The sequence below is a fragment of the Oncorhynchus gorbuscha genome, linkage group LG17 (assembly GCF_021184085.1).
Source record: "Oncorhynchus gorbuscha isolate QuinsamMale2020 ecotype Even-year linkage group LG17, OgorEven_v1.0, whole genome shotgun sequence".
Lineage (NCBI taxonomy): Eukaryota > Metazoa > Chordata > Actinopteri > Salmoniformes > Salmonidae > Oncorhynchus > Oncorhynchus gorbuscha.
Genome location: NC_060189.1, coordinates 17,161,685 through 17,180,716, shown reverse-complemented (window position 1 = coordinate 17,180,716; position 19,032 = coordinate 17,161,685). Strand labels below are relative to the sequence as shown.

The 19,032-nt window shown below is 45.0% G+C and overlaps 1 protein-coding gene across 1 annotated transcript in view; it reads left to right on the top strand.

The window, feature by feature from the left end:
• Window positions 1-19,032, top strand: part of LOC124001192 (peroxidasin-like) — a 90,658-nt gene that overhangs the window by 13,178 nt on the left and 58,448 nt on the right. Inside the window, 3 exon segments of the mRNA XM_046307801.1 lie at window positions 8,737-8,808; window positions 11,259-11,330; window positions 18,605-18,676. Of these exon segments, the coding sequence (XP_046163757.1) occupies window positions 8,737-8,808; window positions 11,259-11,330; window positions 18,605-18,676 (216 nt within the window).

Below are 19,032 nucleotides of genomic sequence, written 5' to 3'. Positions count from 1 at the left end.
TTACATCTAGACACCATTGCCCTAGAGTACACAAAAAACTACACATAACTTGGGCTAAACATCAGCACCACAGGTAACTTCCACAAAGCTGTGAAGTATCTGAGAGACATGGCAAGAAGGCGAGAAGGGCCTTCTACGCCGTCAAAGGGAACATAAAATTTGACATACCAATTAGGATCTGGCTAAAAATACTTGAATCAGTTATAGAACCTGTTGCCCTATATGGTTGTGAGGTCTGGGGTCTGTTCACCAACCAAGAATTCACAAAATGGGGCAAACACCAAATTGAGACTTTGCATGCAGAATTCTGCAAAACATATCCTCTGTGTACAACGTAGAACACCATATAATGCATGCAGAGCAGAATTAGGCCGATACCCACTAATTATCAAAATCCAGAAAAGAGCCGTTAAATTCTATAACCACCTAAAAGGAAGCGATTCCCAAACCTTCCATAACAAAGCTATCACCTACAGAGAGATGAACCTGGAGAAGAGTCCCCTAAGCAAGCTGGTCCTAGGGCTCTGTTCACAAACACAAACATACCCCACAGAGCCCCAGGACAGCAGCACAATTAGACCCAACCAAAGCATGAGAAAACAGAAAGATAATTACTTGTCACATTGGAAAGAATTAACAAAAAACTGAGCAAACTAGAATGCTATTTGCCCCTAAACAGAGAGTACACAGTGGCAGAATACCTGACCACTGTGACTGACCCACACTTAAGGCTCAGTGAGCATAGCCTTGCTATTGAGTAAGTCTGCCGTAGACCTGGCTCTCAAGAGAAGACAGGCTATGTGCATGCTGCCCACAAAATGAGGTGAAAACTGAGCTGCACTTTCTAACCTCCTGCCAGATGTATGACCATACTAGAGACACATATTTCCCTCAGATTACACAGATCCACAAAGAATTCGAAAAAAACCCAATTTTTATAAACTCCCATATCTATTGGGTGAAATACCACAGTGTGCAATCACAGCAGCAATATTTGTGACCTGTTGTAAATACAACCCATATTTATATTTATTTATTTTCTCTTTTGTACTTTAACTATTTGTAAATAATATGACATTTGAAACGTCTTTATTCTTTTGGACCTTTTGTGAGTGTAATGTTTACTGTTAATTTGTATTGTTTATTTAACTTTTTTATTATCTTCTTCACTTGCTTTGGCCATGTTGACATGTGTTTCACATGCCAGTAAAGCCCTTACCTTAATTGAAATTGAATTGAGAGTGAGTGAGTGAGTGAGTGAGTGAGTGAGTGAGTGAGTGAGTGAGTGAGTGAGTGAGTGAGTGAGTGAGTGAGTGAGTGAGTGAGTGAGAGAGAGAGAGAGAGAGAGAGAGAGAGAGAGAGAGAGAGAGAGAGAGAGAGAGAGGGAGGGAGAGGGAGAGGGAGAGGGAAGGAGAGAGCGAGAGGGGAGGGAGAGGGAGAGGGAGAGAGAGAGGGGAGGGAGGGAGAGGGAGAGGGAGGAAGGAGAGAGAGAGAGAGAGAGAGAGACAGAGAGAGAGGGAGGAGAGAGAGACAGAGAGAGAGAGAGAGAGAGAGAGAGAGAGAGAGAGAGAGAGAGAGAGAGAGAGAGAGAGAGAGAGAGAGAGAGAGAGAGAGAGAGAGAGAGAGAGAGAGAGAGAGAGAGAGAGAGAGAGAGAGAGAGAGAGAGAGAGAGAGAGAGAGAGAGAGAGAGAGAGAGAGAGAGAGAGAGGGAGAGACAGAGAGAGAGAGAGACAAAGAGGGAGGAGAGGGAGAGAGAGAGAGAGGGAGGAGAGGGAGGGGTCCACACATGGCACTCAGATGCTAGAGCTGGAACTGAAGCTGGCGATGTCCCAGCCACTCCCTTAGTGCCTCACGGATTAGGGTTTGCGTTGCACAGGCTACAGAGCCTTTTTGCAAGTTTACTTTTGCGTGTGGATTGCCAACGACCTTGCTAAGTGGAACTGTATTCATGCAGCCATGATGCCTGACGTTCTACCCCACCCATAGCGAGGCCTTTCCATACTGACAGAGAAGATGGGTTTTGAGCGGGAAAGCTGCTGTCTGCCTGGCGCTGGTTGTAATCACGGCCGTCCCTTGTTATCAAGCCCAGGGCTCTTATCGGCCATTTGCTCATTTCCACTGTGGAATGGCTGAGTCTGAATTGGCAGCCAACCAACAAGAAGCAAGAGCACTGAGCAGCATCCTGTTTCCAAGTGTTGTCGCCATGTACATTGTGTCATCTCTTGTCTCCATTCCTCTCCAAGAGTGTGTTGACTCAATGCAGCAAGGCATACATGATCTCAGAATTTGTATTTTGAAATTCCAAGTCTCAAAGAGATGTGCTTCTTTGTGGGAAACTCTGTTTTTAGGGTAAGGCAGATATAGTAAATTAATAGCTTTTAACATTAATGTATGACTGATCAAAGTCCTTAGTCACTAAGAAACCTTGACAAAGATATCACAGTTCTAACATGTACTACACGCTGAAGGGGGTTAAAGATATCACAGTTCTAACATGTACTACACACCGAAGGGGGTTAAAGATATCACAGTTCTAACATGTACTACACGCAAAGGGGGTTAAAGATATCACAGTTCTAACATGTACTACATGCTGAAGGGGGTTAAAGATATCACAGTTCTAACATGTACTACACGCTGAAGGGGGTTAAAGATATCACAGTTCTAACATGTACTACACGCTGAAGGGGGTTAAAGATATCACAGTTCTAACATGTACTACACGCAAAGGGGGTTAAAGATATCACAGTTCTAACATGTACTACACGCCGAAGGGGGTTAAAGATATCACAGTTCTAACATGTACTACACGCTGAAGGGGGTTAAAGATATCACAGTTCTAACATGTACTACACGCTGAAGGGGGTTAAAGATATCACAGTTCTAACATGTACTACACGCCGAAGGGGGTTAAAGATATAACAGTTCTAACATGTACTACACGCTGAAGGGGGTTAAAGATATCACAGTTCTAACATGTACTACACGCCAAAAGGGGGTTAAAGATATCACAGTTCTAACATGTACTACACGCCGAAGGGGGTTAAAGATATCACCGTTCTAACATGTACTACACGCCGAAGGGGGTTAAAGATATCACAGTTCTAACATGTACTACACGCCGAAGGGGATTAAAGATATCACAGTTCTAACATGTACTACACGCCGAAGGGGATTAAAGATATCACAGTTCTAACATGTACTACACGCCAAAAGGGGGTTAAAGATATCACAGTTCTAACATGTACTACATGCCGAAGGGGGTTAAAGATATCACCGTTCTAACATGTACTACACGCCGAAGGGGGTTAAAGATATCACAGTTCTAACATGTACCACACGCCATCATTCTTTCACATGTGCTCTTAAGGGCTACAGGTGCTGAGCCAAGTTTTATATCCACTTGAGTTCAAGTGCTGTGGTCTCTGTGTGTGTTCTACAGGAGGATTAGGATGGCCTATTCCACTCCATAAGGCCTCAGTCAGTAGCACTACATCTCTGAATCCTCAACAGTGTGGTAGGAATCTGAAGGAATGTTTCATCTGTCGATGACAAATCATCACTGACGAGAGATGGGACAAAATGTCCCGCTTATGTGACAAGTTCAACTTCCTCCTCACTGCCCCAAGCACTGTATAGCTTTCACATATCCGAGACTACTTGGAGAAAAGGGAGGAAGGATGGGTTAAATGTGGAAGTCAGTTGAAATCATTCAGTTGTACAACTGACTAGGTATCCCCCTGTCCCCTAATCATTGGTTTTGGTTTGGCATACATTTTAAAGTGAGAATTGTAATCTCAGTATTACTCTGTTACTGTGGAATTGCCCTCCTCTATCTGACATGGTAAACTAATTTACCGCTGCGATCACAATACCATATTGTTGTTAACAAAGGCATCATTCATCCAACACAATCAATAGTTGGTGTAGTCTGGTGAAAGGCTAGTTCTGTGGGATATTAGACCTACCTGATGGTGATATGTGGGTGTAGTCTGGTGAAAGGCTAGTTCTGTGGGATATTAGACCTACCTGATGGTGATATGTGGGTGTAGTCTGGTGAAAGGCTAGTTCTGTGGGATATTAGACCTACCTGATGGTGATATGTGGGTGTAGTCTGGTGAAAGGCTAGTTCTGTGGGATATTAGACCTACCTGATGGTGATATGTGGGTGTAGTCTGGTGAAAGGCTAGTTCTGTTGGATATTAGACCTACCTGATGGTGATATGTGGGTGTAGTCTGGTGAAAGGATAGTTCTGTGGGATAATTAGACCTACCTGATGGTGATATGTGGGTGTAGTCTGGTGAAAGGCTAGTTCTGTGGGATATTAGACCTACCTGATGGTGATATGTGGGTGTAGTCTGGTGAAAGGATAGTTCTGTGGGATAATTAGACCTACCTGATGGTGATATGTGGGTGTAGTCTGGTGAAAGGCTAGTTCTGTGGGACATTAGACCTACCTGATGGTGATATGTGGGTGTAGTCTGGTGAAAGGATAGTTCTGTGGGATAATTAGACCTACCTGATGGTGATATGTGGGTGTAGTCTGGTGAAAGGCTAGTTCTGTGGGATATTAGACCTACCTGATGGTGATATGTGGGTGTAGTCTGGTGAAAGGCTAGTTCTGTGGGATATTAGACCTACCTGATGGTGATATGTGGGTGTAGTCTGGTGAAAGGATAGTTCTGTGGGATAATTAGACCTACCTGATGGTGATATGTGGGTGTAGTCTGGTGAAAGGCTAGTTCTGTGGGATATTAGACCTACCTGATGGTGATATGTGGGTGTAGTCTGGTGAAAGGCTAGTTCTGTGGGATATTAGACCTACCTGATGGTGATATGTGGGTGTAGTCTGGTGAAAGGATAGTTCTGTGGGATAATTAGACCTACCTGATCGTGATATGTGGGTGTAGTCTGGTGAAAGGCTAGTTCTGTGGGATATTAGACCTACCTGATGGTGATATGTGGGTGTAGTCTGGTGAAAGGCTAGTTCTGTGGGATATTAGACCTACCTGATCGTGATATGTGGGTGTAGTCTGGTGAAAGGCTAGTTCTGTGGGATATTAGACCTACCTGATGGTGATATGTGGGTGTAGTCTGGTGAAAGGCTAGTTCTGTGGGATATTAGACCTACCTGATGGTGATATGTGGGTGTAGTCTGGTGAAAGGCTAGTTCTGTGGGATATTAGACCTACCTGATCGTGATATGTGGGTGTAGTCTGGTGAAAGGCTAGTTCTGTGGGATATTAGACCTACCTGATGGTGATATGTGGGTGTAGTCTGGTGAAAGGCTAGTTCTGTGGGATAATTAGACCTACCTGATGGTGATATGTGGGTGTAGTCTGGTGAAAGGCTAGTTCTGTGGGATATTAGACCTACCTGATCGTGATATGTGGGTGTAGTCTGGTGAAAGGCTAGTTCTGTGGGATATTAGACCTACCTGATCCTGATGTATCTGAGACCAACAGCCATTTTCAGCAGCCTTCCTTCATCTGGTTCTAGTGTCTTATTCTTCTAACTTTTTCCAGTCCCCAGAGCCCCCTGTGACTTTTTCCAGCCCCCAGGCCCAGGGAAGAAGGGGAAGGAGATTCCCCTTCTTCTCCCTTCTTCCCCCTTCTTCCCTGGGCCTGGAGGAGTGGGGGCAGCCCCTGTTCCAGCATGCCTTGGCAAAGCTCTTCACTCCCTGAGTCCCGGGATTTATTTATTTTATTTTAATGAAACTTTATTTAACTAGGCAATTAAGAACAAATTCTTATTTACAATGACAGCCTACCAGAAGGCAAAAAGGCCTCCTGTGGGGACGGGAGCTGGGATTAAAAATGACAAATATAGGACAAAGCACACATCACATCAAGAGAGACACCACAACACTACATAAAGAGAGACCTAAGACAACAACATAGCATGGCAGCAACACATGAAAACACAGCATGGTATCAACACATCATGACAACAACATGGTAGCAACACAACATGGCAGCAGAACAACATGGTACGAACATTATTGGGCACAGACAACAGCACAAAGGGCAGGAAGGTAGAGACAACAACACACCACGCAAAGCAGGACAACTGTCAGTAAGAATTTCCATGAGTCTTTGAATGAAGAGATGGGTCTCCCCTTCAGGGCACACAGCTTCACCAACAGTTATCTTCCATCTATAAACACCAGATTTGTTGCTACAGTGTGAATTCATAGAATGGACAAAAATATTTTTCACCCTCAGTTTCTACTGCATCTGTTGTATTTTGTCAGGAAGGAGACTACAGCTGTTGTATTTTGTCAGGAAGGAGACTACAGCTGTTGTATTTTGTCAGGAAGGAGACTACAGCTGTTGTATTTTGTCAGGAAGGAGACTACAGCTGTTGTATTTTGTCAGGAAGGAGACTACAGCTGTTGTATTTTGTCAGGAAGGAGACTACAGCTGTTGTATTTTGTCAGGAAGGAGACTACAGCTGTTGTATTTTGTCAGGAAGGAGACTACAGCTGGTGTATTTTGTCAGGAAGGAGACTACAGCTATTGTATTTTGTCAGGAAGGATTTTGTCAGGAAGGAGCTACAGCTGTTGTATTTTGTCAGGAAGGAGACTACAGCTGTTGTATTTTGTCAGGAAGGAGACTACAGCTGTTGTATTTTGTCAGGAAGGAGACTACAGCTGGTGTATTTTGTCAGGAAGGAGACTACAGCTGTTGTATTTTGTCAGGAAGGAGACTACAGCTGTTGTATTTTGTCAGGAAGGAGACTACAGCTGTTGTATTTTGTCAGGAAGGAGACTACAGCTGTTGTATTTTGTCAGGAAGGAGACTACAGCTGTTGTATTTTGTCAGGAAGGAGACTACAGCTGTTGTATTTTGTCAGGAAGGAGACTACAGCTGTTTGTATTTTGTCAGGAAGGAGACTACAGCTGTTGTATTTTGTCAGGAAGGAGACTACAGCTGTTGTATTTTGTCAGGAAGGAGACTACAGCTGTTGTATTTTGTCAGGAAGGAGACTACAGCTGTTGTATTTTGTCAGGAAGGAGACTACAGCTGTTGAAATGTGTCCCTTTGTCATTTTATTGCTTTGAGTTTGATGTGGTCCGTTATGCTTGCATTTCTTATTCTATGTAGTTTGAAATATGACTAAAATAACAGGATATACACAGAAATAAGTTGCCACTAAATTCTCACGTTATGTAACTTGACTTCTGTTGAGGTTGGGGCCTGTAGATGGTAGAATATCAGAGCAGTGTTTCTGATATTGATACAGACAGTGAATGGTGCTCAGCTGGCTTCCTGCTCTTCCTGCTCTAACCAGTGGTGCACTCAGCCTTTGTTGAAGCTCCTATATGAAGGGATGTGAGTATATGAAAGGCTGGGATCTGTAGTTGGATCCACATGCAGGGATTTTACAGAGTGAGTGAACAATAAACATTTCATGGGCTATGAAATCAGGTGGCTTTGTTTTTTGGCTGACATTTTCACAGAAACATGAGAAAGTAAGACATTCTGGAATGTCCAGTTTTTATGATTTGGCCCTCAGTGACTGTTGTGCATGTGGTAACTAGGCAACATTAATACAAAGCAAATACAGACCAGAAAGTGAATAAGAACCCATGTTCCAGATGGAATTCACAGCGCTGAAAAGTAGTCTGTCATAGAGAACACCACGTCAACACAGGTGAAAGAGAATAGACATGGAACACACATCTTTACTGGTGTCGAAGAAATACAGTTTGAATTCTTCAAATCCTTTATCAGCGTATTCTATCCCAAACCCTTGACTTTACTCCCAGTTACCCACTCAGCAACACTTACAGGAATCATCATTGGAATCACTTGACAGTGTCTGGCCAAAGTCTAACTGGTATCTCTCTGTTAGCGGAGCTTGGGGGCGTATTGTGACCTGGAGTCAGTCAGGGAATGTTAAGGTCAGCCCAGAGTAGCTGATGAGAGTGAATTCTATTAATTATAGTTGAATCTGGGTAGCAGGGTGGTTGATCTAGGATTCCCTCTCCTAACCATTGAGATAAAGCCTATCTGTGTTGTAACTCCAACACTGTCTTGTCTTGACATTGTTAGTGTGGCTGGACTATGTCTCCTAGTTCTCTCAGCAAGCCACGTTGAGTCAGAGGCTTGTGGACTGTGGTTGTTATGGTCTTGGTGTTGGCCTTTACAGCGAGGCTATCTGCTCTTTGTTGAAGGTCAAATGACTTAGAGGCTAAGTTCCACAAGCGTAACTTCATTGTTTAGAAATGTTCACATTTCACTGAATTAGATGACGTGCGTCTAGTTCTAATTTCACAGTATTTTAGTTAGGTGTTATAGGCCTATCATGCTGTCATTTGTCATAATGGGTGTGAGTGGTTAATGGCATGACATGATATCGTCTCTAAGCCTTTACAGTGAGAGGTTCAAGTAAAGTGATAAGCTACTAAACTCCCTCATCTCTCTTAATTGTTATCTTTTGGGAAATGTTAAGTAAACCTATCCGATGTGCCACTGGTTAAAGCTTTTGATAAATGGCATTCCTGTGATATGAATAATGTGGCTATTATTCGTCCTTTATAATGAAAAGTGATTCCTAAGTGATTCCTAAGTGATTTGGATACATTCTGTGTGTGTACGGTGTACTGTACACATTGTACAAGCCTGTTTCCTCATAGACATTAATATGTGTCATGGTAATGATTGGTTTGACAGACTCGATTGCCCCGGTGTTGTTAATGACTGTGTTCTTCCTGTTTTTCCCTCCATAGAGACCTGAGGTTCAACAAAATCAAGGACTTGCAGCCTGGCTCCTTCAGACGGCTAAAGAACCTGAACACACTGTAAGTCTCCCTCCTCTCCTCCCTTCTTCCTCCTTCCTCCTCTCCTCCCTTCTTCCTTCCTTCCTCCTCTCCTCCCTTCTTCCTCCTTCCTCCTCTCCTCCCTTCTTCCTCCTTCCTCCTCTCCTCCCTTCTTCCTCCTTCCTCCTCTCCTCCCTTCTTCCTCCCTCATCCCTTCTTCCTCCTTCCTCCCTCCCCTTCTTCCTCCTCTCCTCCCTTCTTCCTCCTTCCTCCTCTCCTCCCTTCTTCCTCCTTCCTCCCTCCTCAGTCTTTCCCCTACATACTCTGCAATTGAAGAGATTGTAATTTAATTGGTCCTGGAGAACTCACTGCAAATGTGTTTAAACTGAGCGTTCAAATATACACTAATGCAATCGGCACTCATTAGGAGTCGACTACTCCTGTTAGCCCCATCTCTTCCCAGAAGCACCCAGTTCTTTTTGTCTATCTTTTGTCCCAAGACTCGGAAACACGTCACAGCATTAGTTTCCCCTGGAAAGTCCTGCAATCCTGTATACAGTCAGTCAGTCAGTCAGTCCACAAACACGGACACTGAGGGGCAAATTCTCGCTTTCTATTCTGCTGTGGTTTCACACATGTAGGTTACCTCATAATCTGGTAGGAATGTATTGTTCCCCTTCAATCTCCCAGCCATCTATCATGTGTCAGCCCTGCCAGCATGCTAGTCTACAGCCAGCCATGTGTCAACCCTGCCAGCCTGCTAGTCTACAGCCAGCCATGTGTCAGCCCTGCCAGCCTGCTAGTCTACAGCCAGCCATGTGTCAACCCTGCCAGCATGCTAGTCTACAGTCAGCCATGTGTCAGCCCTGCCAGCCTGCTAGTCTACAGCCAGCCATATGTCAGCCCTGCCAGCATGCTAGTCTACAGCCAGCCATGTGTCAACCCTGCCAGCCTGCTAGTCTACAGCCAGCCATGTGTCAACCCTGCCAGCCTGCTAGTCTACAGCCAGCCATGTGTCAACCCTGCCAGCATGCTAGTCTACAGCCAGCCATGTGTCAGCCCTGCCAGCATGCTAGTCTACAGCCAGCCATGTGTCAGCCCTGCCAGCCTGCTAGTCTACAGCCAGCCATGTGTCAGCCCTGCCAGCCTGCTAGTCTACAGCCAGCCATGTGCCAGCTCTGCTAGTCTACAGCCAGCCATGTGTCAGCCCTGCCAGCCTGCTAGTCTACAGCCAGCCATGTGTCAGCCCTGCCAGCCTGCTAGTCTACAGCCAGCCATGTGTCAGCCCTGCCAGCCTGCTAGTCTACAGTCAGCCATGTGTCAGCCCTGCCAGCCTGCTAGTCTACAGCCAGCCATGTGTCAGCCCTGGCAGCCTGCTAGTCTACAGCCAGCCATGTGTCAGCCCTGCCAGCCTGCTAATCTACAGCCAGCCATGTGTCAGCCCTGCCAGCATGCTAGTCTACAGCCAGCCATGTGTCAGCCCTGCCAGCATGCTAGTCTACAGCCAGCCATGTGTCAGGAATCAGCCAATGAGCCTAGTGCCTCTGAATATGAAGGGTAGGGAAGGTAATGTCAGAGCAGAGAAAGCTCAGCTGAGATGTTCCTACAGTAGCAGACCACCTGCTAGCCATGTAGCCTGTGGAGTTCCATATTTCACGGCTTTAAACTCTGTCTTACAGACTGAAGAATAGCATAGTCTCTGAAGCCTGCTGGGAGACAGTTCAATATTAGTGTCTCAGGCAGATAGAAATAGATGTCTGGCTCATATGTGAAGGAAAGACTGCAGCTAGGGGCCTGCTGCCTGTCTTTTTCTGCTTGGCCTCTGACAGACTGTACCTACACTTAGAAAAAAGGGTTCCAAAGGGGTTCTTTGGCTGTCCCCTAGGAAAACCCTTTTAACTTCCAAGTAGAACCCTATAGATTCCAGGTAGAACCATTTTGGGTTCCATGTCGGAAAGTAGAAAGGCCAAATGTTTTCAGAAAAAAGAGCAAGGTGGGGACTTAGGAGGCATGTTTGGCCCAAGTAATGTTCTGCTTATACATATCATATTATTTTCCAAAACGTATTTCTTTGCATTAATGGCAGTTTTTTTACGTGGCATTGAGTTAAGGGATCACCAACTCAAGATTTTGCTATGTTGCAGAAAATCTATGACAGACATTGTTGATCTTTGTCCAGATTATACCCCATGGACCTGAAAGCCATTAGAAATGTAAAACAACTTGTGACCGTGTGTAGGAATCAAACCAAATGCTTCATAGAACAGCTACAGTGTAGTGTGGCAAGGATGAAGAATCTCACATATACTATGTACTCTGAAAGTTGAACTGTGTTTAGACTGGCATTGGCCTAGCATTAGATCATGACACAGCAATATGCCAGCATGGACCACTTTAAATTAGTATCTACGAGTCTGCACAGATTCATTTTGTGTAAGTCTGATAGTCCACTGGGAGATCTTTATTTAATGGCCATTCTCTTGACTTTACAGCCTCCTCAACAACAACCACATCAGACGGATCCCCAGAGGAGCTTTTGAAGACCTGGAAAACCTCAAATATCTGTGAGTTGTTATGCCTTTATGTCAATGTTATTCTCTTCTGGATGTCAAGTCACAGATGGACTGGTTTCATTGAAAAAGTGTTTCATTGAAACATTGAAACAGTGACATTTTGCTCAGACAGGCTCAATAGGCAAAAGGTTGTAGTTCAAGTTTCACTCTTCGCCTTGTCGGCTGATGATAAAGCATGGCTAACCCTGTCTCGGGCTTGTGTCTGGAAACAGAACACAAACACACTCTGTGGCTGTAAACTGGACATTGCCAGACGGCTTAGTCAGAACAGAAAAAAGTGTGTCAGTGTGGTACAGGAAATGAAGTAAGACAAAAAAAAGAACCCCATTATCTAATCCTGTGAATTTATCTGTATGCGCGAGGTGACCTGGAGGCAATGAGGAGAACAGAGGTAGGCTTGAGCAGCAGGCAGGCAGCACATAGCCTTGGGTCGCTGCAGTATGGTTTAGTCCTTGTGTTTGTGAGTCACTGCCTATTATAACCCCAGCGCCTGTCAGTTGTGGTGACAGGCAGCTATGTCTGTGTTTACATTCACATACGGTACATATGCCTGAAATGTCTGGCTCTCTAGTCTCCCCACCTACTGAGTCTCATATACCCCCTGCATTCCCCTCAATGAGCCTTCTCCTCTCCTCCTCTACTTGGCCCTGGGTTAGATAACTCAGACCTGCAGCTCACCAGGCTGCCGTTTTTGGTTGGTTGTTCTGTGGATCACTTCTTTGTCTTTACTCATAAGGGATGATGGATACATTCATGAGAATAACTTGAGACAGACTAATGAGGTCAGGGCCTACTTTGGTGTGTGTATAGTAGATACTTATATTTAAAATACTGTAGAATGCATGCATAGCATGTCCAAAACTACCATCGGTACCATCTGTTTTGTAAAGTAATTTTTTTGTAGATAATATGATGGTCACAGTTCTGCTTAGTCACCTCAAACATGTCAGACAAACAACGTTTCTGATGCTAGCTCGTCAACTACTGTAGAGGAGGACGGGAAAGCTGGGTATGTGTCAGTCACACACACATACCCACACATATACACACACAGACATCCCTCTCCTCTCTGCATGCTGTAGTGTGGGTGACTCCTGTGACTTAGTTAGTTTTAATTAGAATGCCCTGTCCCTTTTCACCAGAGTTAATCTGAGGCCAGCACACTGATCCAGCCCTTCAGCCCTGCCCCTCTCACCCTGCACCCATATCCTGGGGGATTGTCCCTCTTCCTCCCCCCTGCCCTTCTCACCCTGCACCCATATCCTGGGGGATTGTCCCTCTTCCTCCCCCCTGCCCCTCTCACCCTGCACCCATACCCTGGGGGATTGTCCCTCTTCCTCCCCCCTGCCCTTCTCACCCTGCACCCATATCCTGGGGGATTGTCCCTCTTCCCCCCATGGCCCCTATCACCCTGCACCCATATCCTGGGGGATTGTCCCTCTCCCCCCCTGGCCCATCTCACCCTGCACCCACATCCTGGGGGATTGTCCCTCTTCCCCCTGGCCCCTCTCACCCTTCACCCATATCCTGGGGGATTGTCCCTCTTCCTCCCCCAAGCCCATCTCACCCTGCACCCACATCCTGGGGGATTGTCCCTCTCCCCCCGGCCACTCTCACCCTGCACCCATATCCTGGGGATTGTCCCTCTTCCTCCCCCTGGCCCCTCTCACCCTGCACCCATATCCTGGGGGATTGTCCCTCTTCCTCCCCTGGCCCCTCTCACCCTGCACCCATATCCTGGGGATTGTCCCTCTTCCTCCCCCTGACCCCTCTCACCCTGTACCCATTTCCTGGGGGATTGTCCCTCTTCCCCCCCCGGCCCCTCTCACCCTGCACCCATATCCTGGGGGATTGTCGTCCCCCCTCCTGGCCCCGCTCACCCTGAACCCATATCCTGGGGGATTGTCCCCCCCGGCCCCTCTCACACTGCCTTTATAACCTGGGAGATAGTACCTCTTTCGCTTGGCCCCTAGTAAAGCTCCCTCCACTGTATGACCTGACAGAAGTCTGTACAGCTCCTTTAAGGGTTAGCTCTCGGTCAATGGGTCTAGTGTTACTGGAATATGGTTCATGGTAATGATGACTAATGCAAGAAGTATTTTTCTGACCATCTGATTTGATCTAGAAGTAGGTAGTCTTGGCTTGTGCCAGCCGGAACGGCTCATAGGAACCAGGAGCCTATCTCCTATTACTGTAGCGTGAGGCAACTTGATGTACAAGTACACCCCCTTGAAGGACACTAGTCTATCACACCTTTCCCCCATATGTGATCTTTAGGCTATAGCCTAACCAGGGCTCTGAGTTTCTTCACATGGTCAGGAGGTACTCAGGGCCCTACTGATATCTTATCTAAATCCACATATCCTGTTGTGGTTTGTTGTGGTTTCTGTTGCTGTTGTTTTTGTTTTTGTTCTGTGGAGCTCTGATTGAGTTTTAGGCTGGCATTTTGTCAGGTTGCATAGTTAGAAATGTCATTAGATGGTCAAAAACAGAGATTACTGCACAGGCCTTGGGTTCTTCTCAGTATTTTGTCATTGTCGGTCAGGAGTAATGTCTATCTCCTTCTGTTTCACAACACATGTGTGGGTGTACAGTCAGAGTAAAATGGCGGAAATCATTTCACTTTGTTTCCATTGAACAAATAAAGGCATTTTAATTCATTATATTTGATGACCAATTTCTCTTTTACCAAAGAGAACCTTCTGTCTACCAAAATGTACTATTGTGTACCTTAGCAGCTTCTGTCTACCAAAATGTACTATTGTGTACCTTAGCAGCTTCTGTCTACCAAAATGTACTATTGTGTACCGTAGCAGCTTCTGTCTACCAAAATGTACTATTGTGTACCTTAGCAGCTTCTGTCTACCAAAATGTACTATTGTGTACCTTAGCAGCTAACCTTCTTCCTCTTTTTCTACAAAATGGCGGGTCAGTTGAGTTCTCATTGAACTGTGTGAGTACGAGGTCATAGAAGCTTTGGGGTTATTCAAGCAAGAGATCTCAGTATTCTTCCCCTTGAGGGTTGACCCCACAGCTTCCGAATCCATCCGGTTTCCCACGCAGACCCCACACTTCCAGGCCTCAGCACAATCTCTCACACACAAATCAAGTCGGATCAAATCAAATTCTATTCGTCACATGCGACGAATACAACAAGTGTAGACTTTATTGTGAAATTCTTACCTGCGAGCCCTTTCCCATCTATGATATATACCGACTGCCTAGTCACTTCACCCCTACGTACTACATGTACACATTACCTAAACTATCTCATACCCCTAAACAGTGACTCTGTACTGGTATTCCCTGTATATAGCCTGTATATAGCCTCGTTATTCTTATTTTATTGTTACTATTTCCTTTTTTAGCTAATTTCTCTTACTTTTTAACGAATACAACAAGTGTAGACTTTATTGTGAAATTCTTACCTGCGAGCCCTTTCCCATCAATGCATTGAGTTCATAGAGTAGCAGCGGGGTATGTGAAGAGTGTGAAAGGCTGTGTGTGTGTGTGTGTGTGTGTGTGTGTGTGTGTGTGTGTGTGTGTGTGTGTGTGTGTGTGTGTGTGTGTGTGTGTGTGTGTGTGTGTGTGTGTGTGTGTGTGTGTGTGTGTGTGTGTGTGTATCTTTGACATCAGTATGCATGTGAGTGTAAGTTTTGTGTGTGTGTGTGTGTGTGTGTGTGTGTGTGTGTGTGTGTGTGTGTGTGTGTGTGTGTGTGTGTGTGTGTGTGTGTGTGTGTGTGTGTGTGTGTGTGTGTGTGTGTGTGTGTGTGTGTGTGTGTGTGTGTATCTTTGACATCAGTATGCATGTGAGTGTAAGTTTTGTGTGTGTGTGTGTGTGTGTGTGTGTGTGTGTGTGTGTGTGTGTGTGTGTGTGTGTGTGTGTGTGTGTGTGTGTGTGTGTGTGTGTGTGTGTGTGTGTGTGTGTGTGTGTGTGTGTGTGTGTGTGTGTGTGTGTGTGTGTGTGTGTGTGTGTGTGTGTGTGTGTGAGCGTATGTAGTGTGTGTTTGTGTCTGTGTGTGTTTGTGTCTGTGTGTGTTTGTGTTTGTGTGCGTGGGTGGATGGGTGGGTCAAGTCCAGTGCAAGAGAGTCAAATCAATGGAAAGGAGGTCAATGCAAATAGTCCGGGTAGCCATTTGATTAACTGTTCAGCAGTTTTGTGACTTGGAGGTTGACCCTATTCAGGAGACTTTTGGTCCCAGACTCGGCGCTCTGGTGCGGTAGCAGAGAGGACAGTCTATGACTTGGGTGGCTTGAGTCTTTGACATTTTTAGGGCCTTCCTCTGACACCGCCTGGTATAGAGGTCCTGGATGGCAGGGAGCTCAGCCCCAGGGATGGACAAGTTCTTAAGCACCAGAGGAGGTTGGTGGGAGAAATGGGTTGGAGTTAAACATGATTTACATACAGTACCAGTCAAAAGTTTGGACACACCTACTCATTCAATTGTTTTTCTTTATTTGTAATATTTTCTACATTGTAGAATAATAGTGAAGACATCAGAAATATGAAATAACACATATGGAATCATGTTTTAACCAAAAAAGTGTTTAACAAATCAAAATATATTTTATATTTTAGGTTCTTCAAAGTAGCCACCCTTTGCCTTGATGACAGCCTTGCACACTCTTGGCATTCTCTCAACCAGCTTCACCTGGGATGTTTTTCCAACAGTCTTTAAGGACTTCCCACATATGCTGAGCACTTGTTGGCTGCTTTTCCTTCACTCTGCGGTCCAACTCATCCCAAACCATCTCAAATGGGTTGAGGTCAGTGATTGTGGAGGCCAGGTCATCTGATGCAGCACTCTATCACTCTCATTCTTGGTCAAATAGACCTTACACACCCTGGAGGTGTGTTGGGACATTGTCCTGTTGAAAAACAAATGATAGTCCCACTAAGCGCAAACCAGATGGTATGGCATCTGCCCGGCTTGTTAAGTTTGCCTTGAATTCTAAATAAATCACCAACAGTGTCACCAGCAAAGCACCCCTACACAATTCCACCTCCTCCTCCATGCTTCACGGTGGGAATCACACATGCGGAGATGATCCATTCACCTACTCTGCGTCTCACAAAGACACGGCGGCTGGAAGCAAAAATCTCAAATTTGGACTCATCAGACCAAAGGACAGACTTCCACTCGTCTAATGTCCATTGCTCGTATTTTTTCCGGCCAAAGCAAGTCTCTTCTTATTATCGGCCCAAGCTCCCAACCGCCAGGTCACCAGCCCTCCAAGATACCCCCCACATTCCACCCCCAGAAAAAATATGGAGAAAAAATACATTCCCCACCCCAAAGATCCCCCCCCCCCGATTCACCAACAACCAACAAAATAAACTAAAGAGAAAGACAAAGGAAAACAGAAAACAACAATGTAAAAAAACAAAGACATCAAGGACAACAAAAATCATAACAGCAAGGCCAACTGGATATGTTTGTGTGACACTATTTACATGTGTGTGTCCGTGTATGTGCACATGTGTGCATTTGAATGAGTGTGTGTGTATATGCATGTGTACAAACACCAGCACGGCATCAGTCTCAGACAAATTGGCATTAGCTGTAACAACACTACCCATCAGTGTCATTCAAACTCATTTTTTGTTATGTTTTATTTAAAAAAATGTTTTATCTTTGACCATCATCCTATCCCCTGCCCAGCCACTCCACTCCCACTAATCTTCAATTCCACAAGGCAAAATGTGGCTACTTTGAAGAACCTCAAGTATAAAATATATGTTGATTTGTTTAACACTTTTTTGGCTAAAACATGATTCCATATGTGTTATTTCATAGTTCTGATGTCTTCACTATTATTCTACAATGTAGACAAGACTAAAAATAAAGAAAATCCCTTGAATGACTAGGTTGGTCCAAAATTTTGAATGGTACTGTATGTTTGATACTGTTCCACTTATTACATTCCAGTCATTACAATGAGCCTGTCCTCCTATAGCTCCCCCCACCAGCCTCCTCTGGTATGCACTACCCTCTGTAGCGCCTTACAGTCGGATGTCAAGCAGCTGCCATATCACTGGTGATGCAGCCAGTCAAAATACTCACAATGATGCAGCTGTAGAACATTTAGAGGATCTGAGGACAAAGGCCAAATCTTTTCAGCCTCCTGAGGGGGGAAGAGGCGTTGTCGTGTCTTCTTCATGACTGTGTGGGTGTGTTTGCACCATGATAGGTCCTTAGTGATATGAACACTGAGGAACTTGAAGCTCTCCACACACGCTCCCTGTAAACCAAGATAAGCTAAACATTGAGCTAGACTCCGTAGTGTTACAGCAACAAGTCCACAGTGCTTTGGCTGTGGAGCTGCATGATTCTTTTAGTTTCACCAATAACTGTAGGCCTACTCACTTGAACACTCTTTGACAATATGTATGTTCAATTTGCCTCATGATCCTTGTTGACATGTAACGTTTAGTAAGGAAAATATGCTCTCTGAGTGACGTGAGAGCCCTGTTAGAGGAAGATGGAGTAAGCGGAACAGTTTATTTTTCCATAGGCCCACATTTGCGTCATATTTGCTGAGAGCATGTGAACCTCTCATCAACTACCCATCAATGTAAAGGAACTGGAGATGAGTAGAGGATGAAAGGGAAGATTGCCCTAAGCCATTGCTATTCTAGTGTCACATCTCTCTGTCATGTCAGAGGGAGGGAAAACACAGACATGTCATGTGATGTTTTTCTTTCAATGTTCTGGAACATTACAGTGTTCCGGTGATATTTTTTGGAAGATGTCAATGAACTTTGAGGAACCCAGCGACCCTCTGTCATACTGTATATTCTGTTCAGGCTTGTTTCCATACTCACTTTTCTTTTTGTGATGTATTTTTGTACATGTATGTTATGCAAGTTATGATGAGCATTTTATTTTTATGTATTGACATTGACAACATTGACCATCTTTGTGATTGGAGCTGTGAGTCTCTTTTGGTAACAAACAACAATAACTTTATTTATGAAGTGCTTTTCAAACATTACTCACATTTTGCTCAGCGCTGCACATTGTGCATCGGCTGCTTTACATTTGTCATCTAGGTAACGGTGCAGCCGTGCAGTGATATATACTGTAGCTGTTGTTCATGTATTGTGAAAACAGAGGTTTTAAAATATTGATCCCATTAAGTTGGTTTTACTGTCATACGGTAACTGTTGAGCTAAGACATTCTGTCATTTTCTTAGGAACTAGAGAGAATTCATTTGATCCGCTGTGTGTTTGACTAATGTTACTGATTATTTTTCCTTTCAGCTATTTGTACAAGAATGAAATCCAATCAATTGACAGACAAGCATTTAAGGGACTTGTCTCTCTAGAGCAACTGTAAGTGACCACCTCCTCGTCCTCCTCTTCCTCCTACTCAACCTCTTCCTCCCCTTCCCCTCTGCACCTTCATATCTGATCTGTCCATCTGTCCAAACGTCCTCCTTGCGACCCCCCAAGCCCCCACTGTCATACAGCCACTATGCATGCCATGTATACACTCACCTTTGTATGTTGCACTGACCTTATGAACCCCTGCAATGAGTAGCATGTCTCATTGTCCTAATGCATAAAGCTAGAGCATGAGATCCCCAGCCCTGCACCAGCCCTGCCTCTGTCCTGCCCCCTGCCCTGCCCCTCGCCTGCTACTGCCTTGCTCCTGCCCTGCCTTGTGCCTGCCTTGCCCCTGTCCTGAC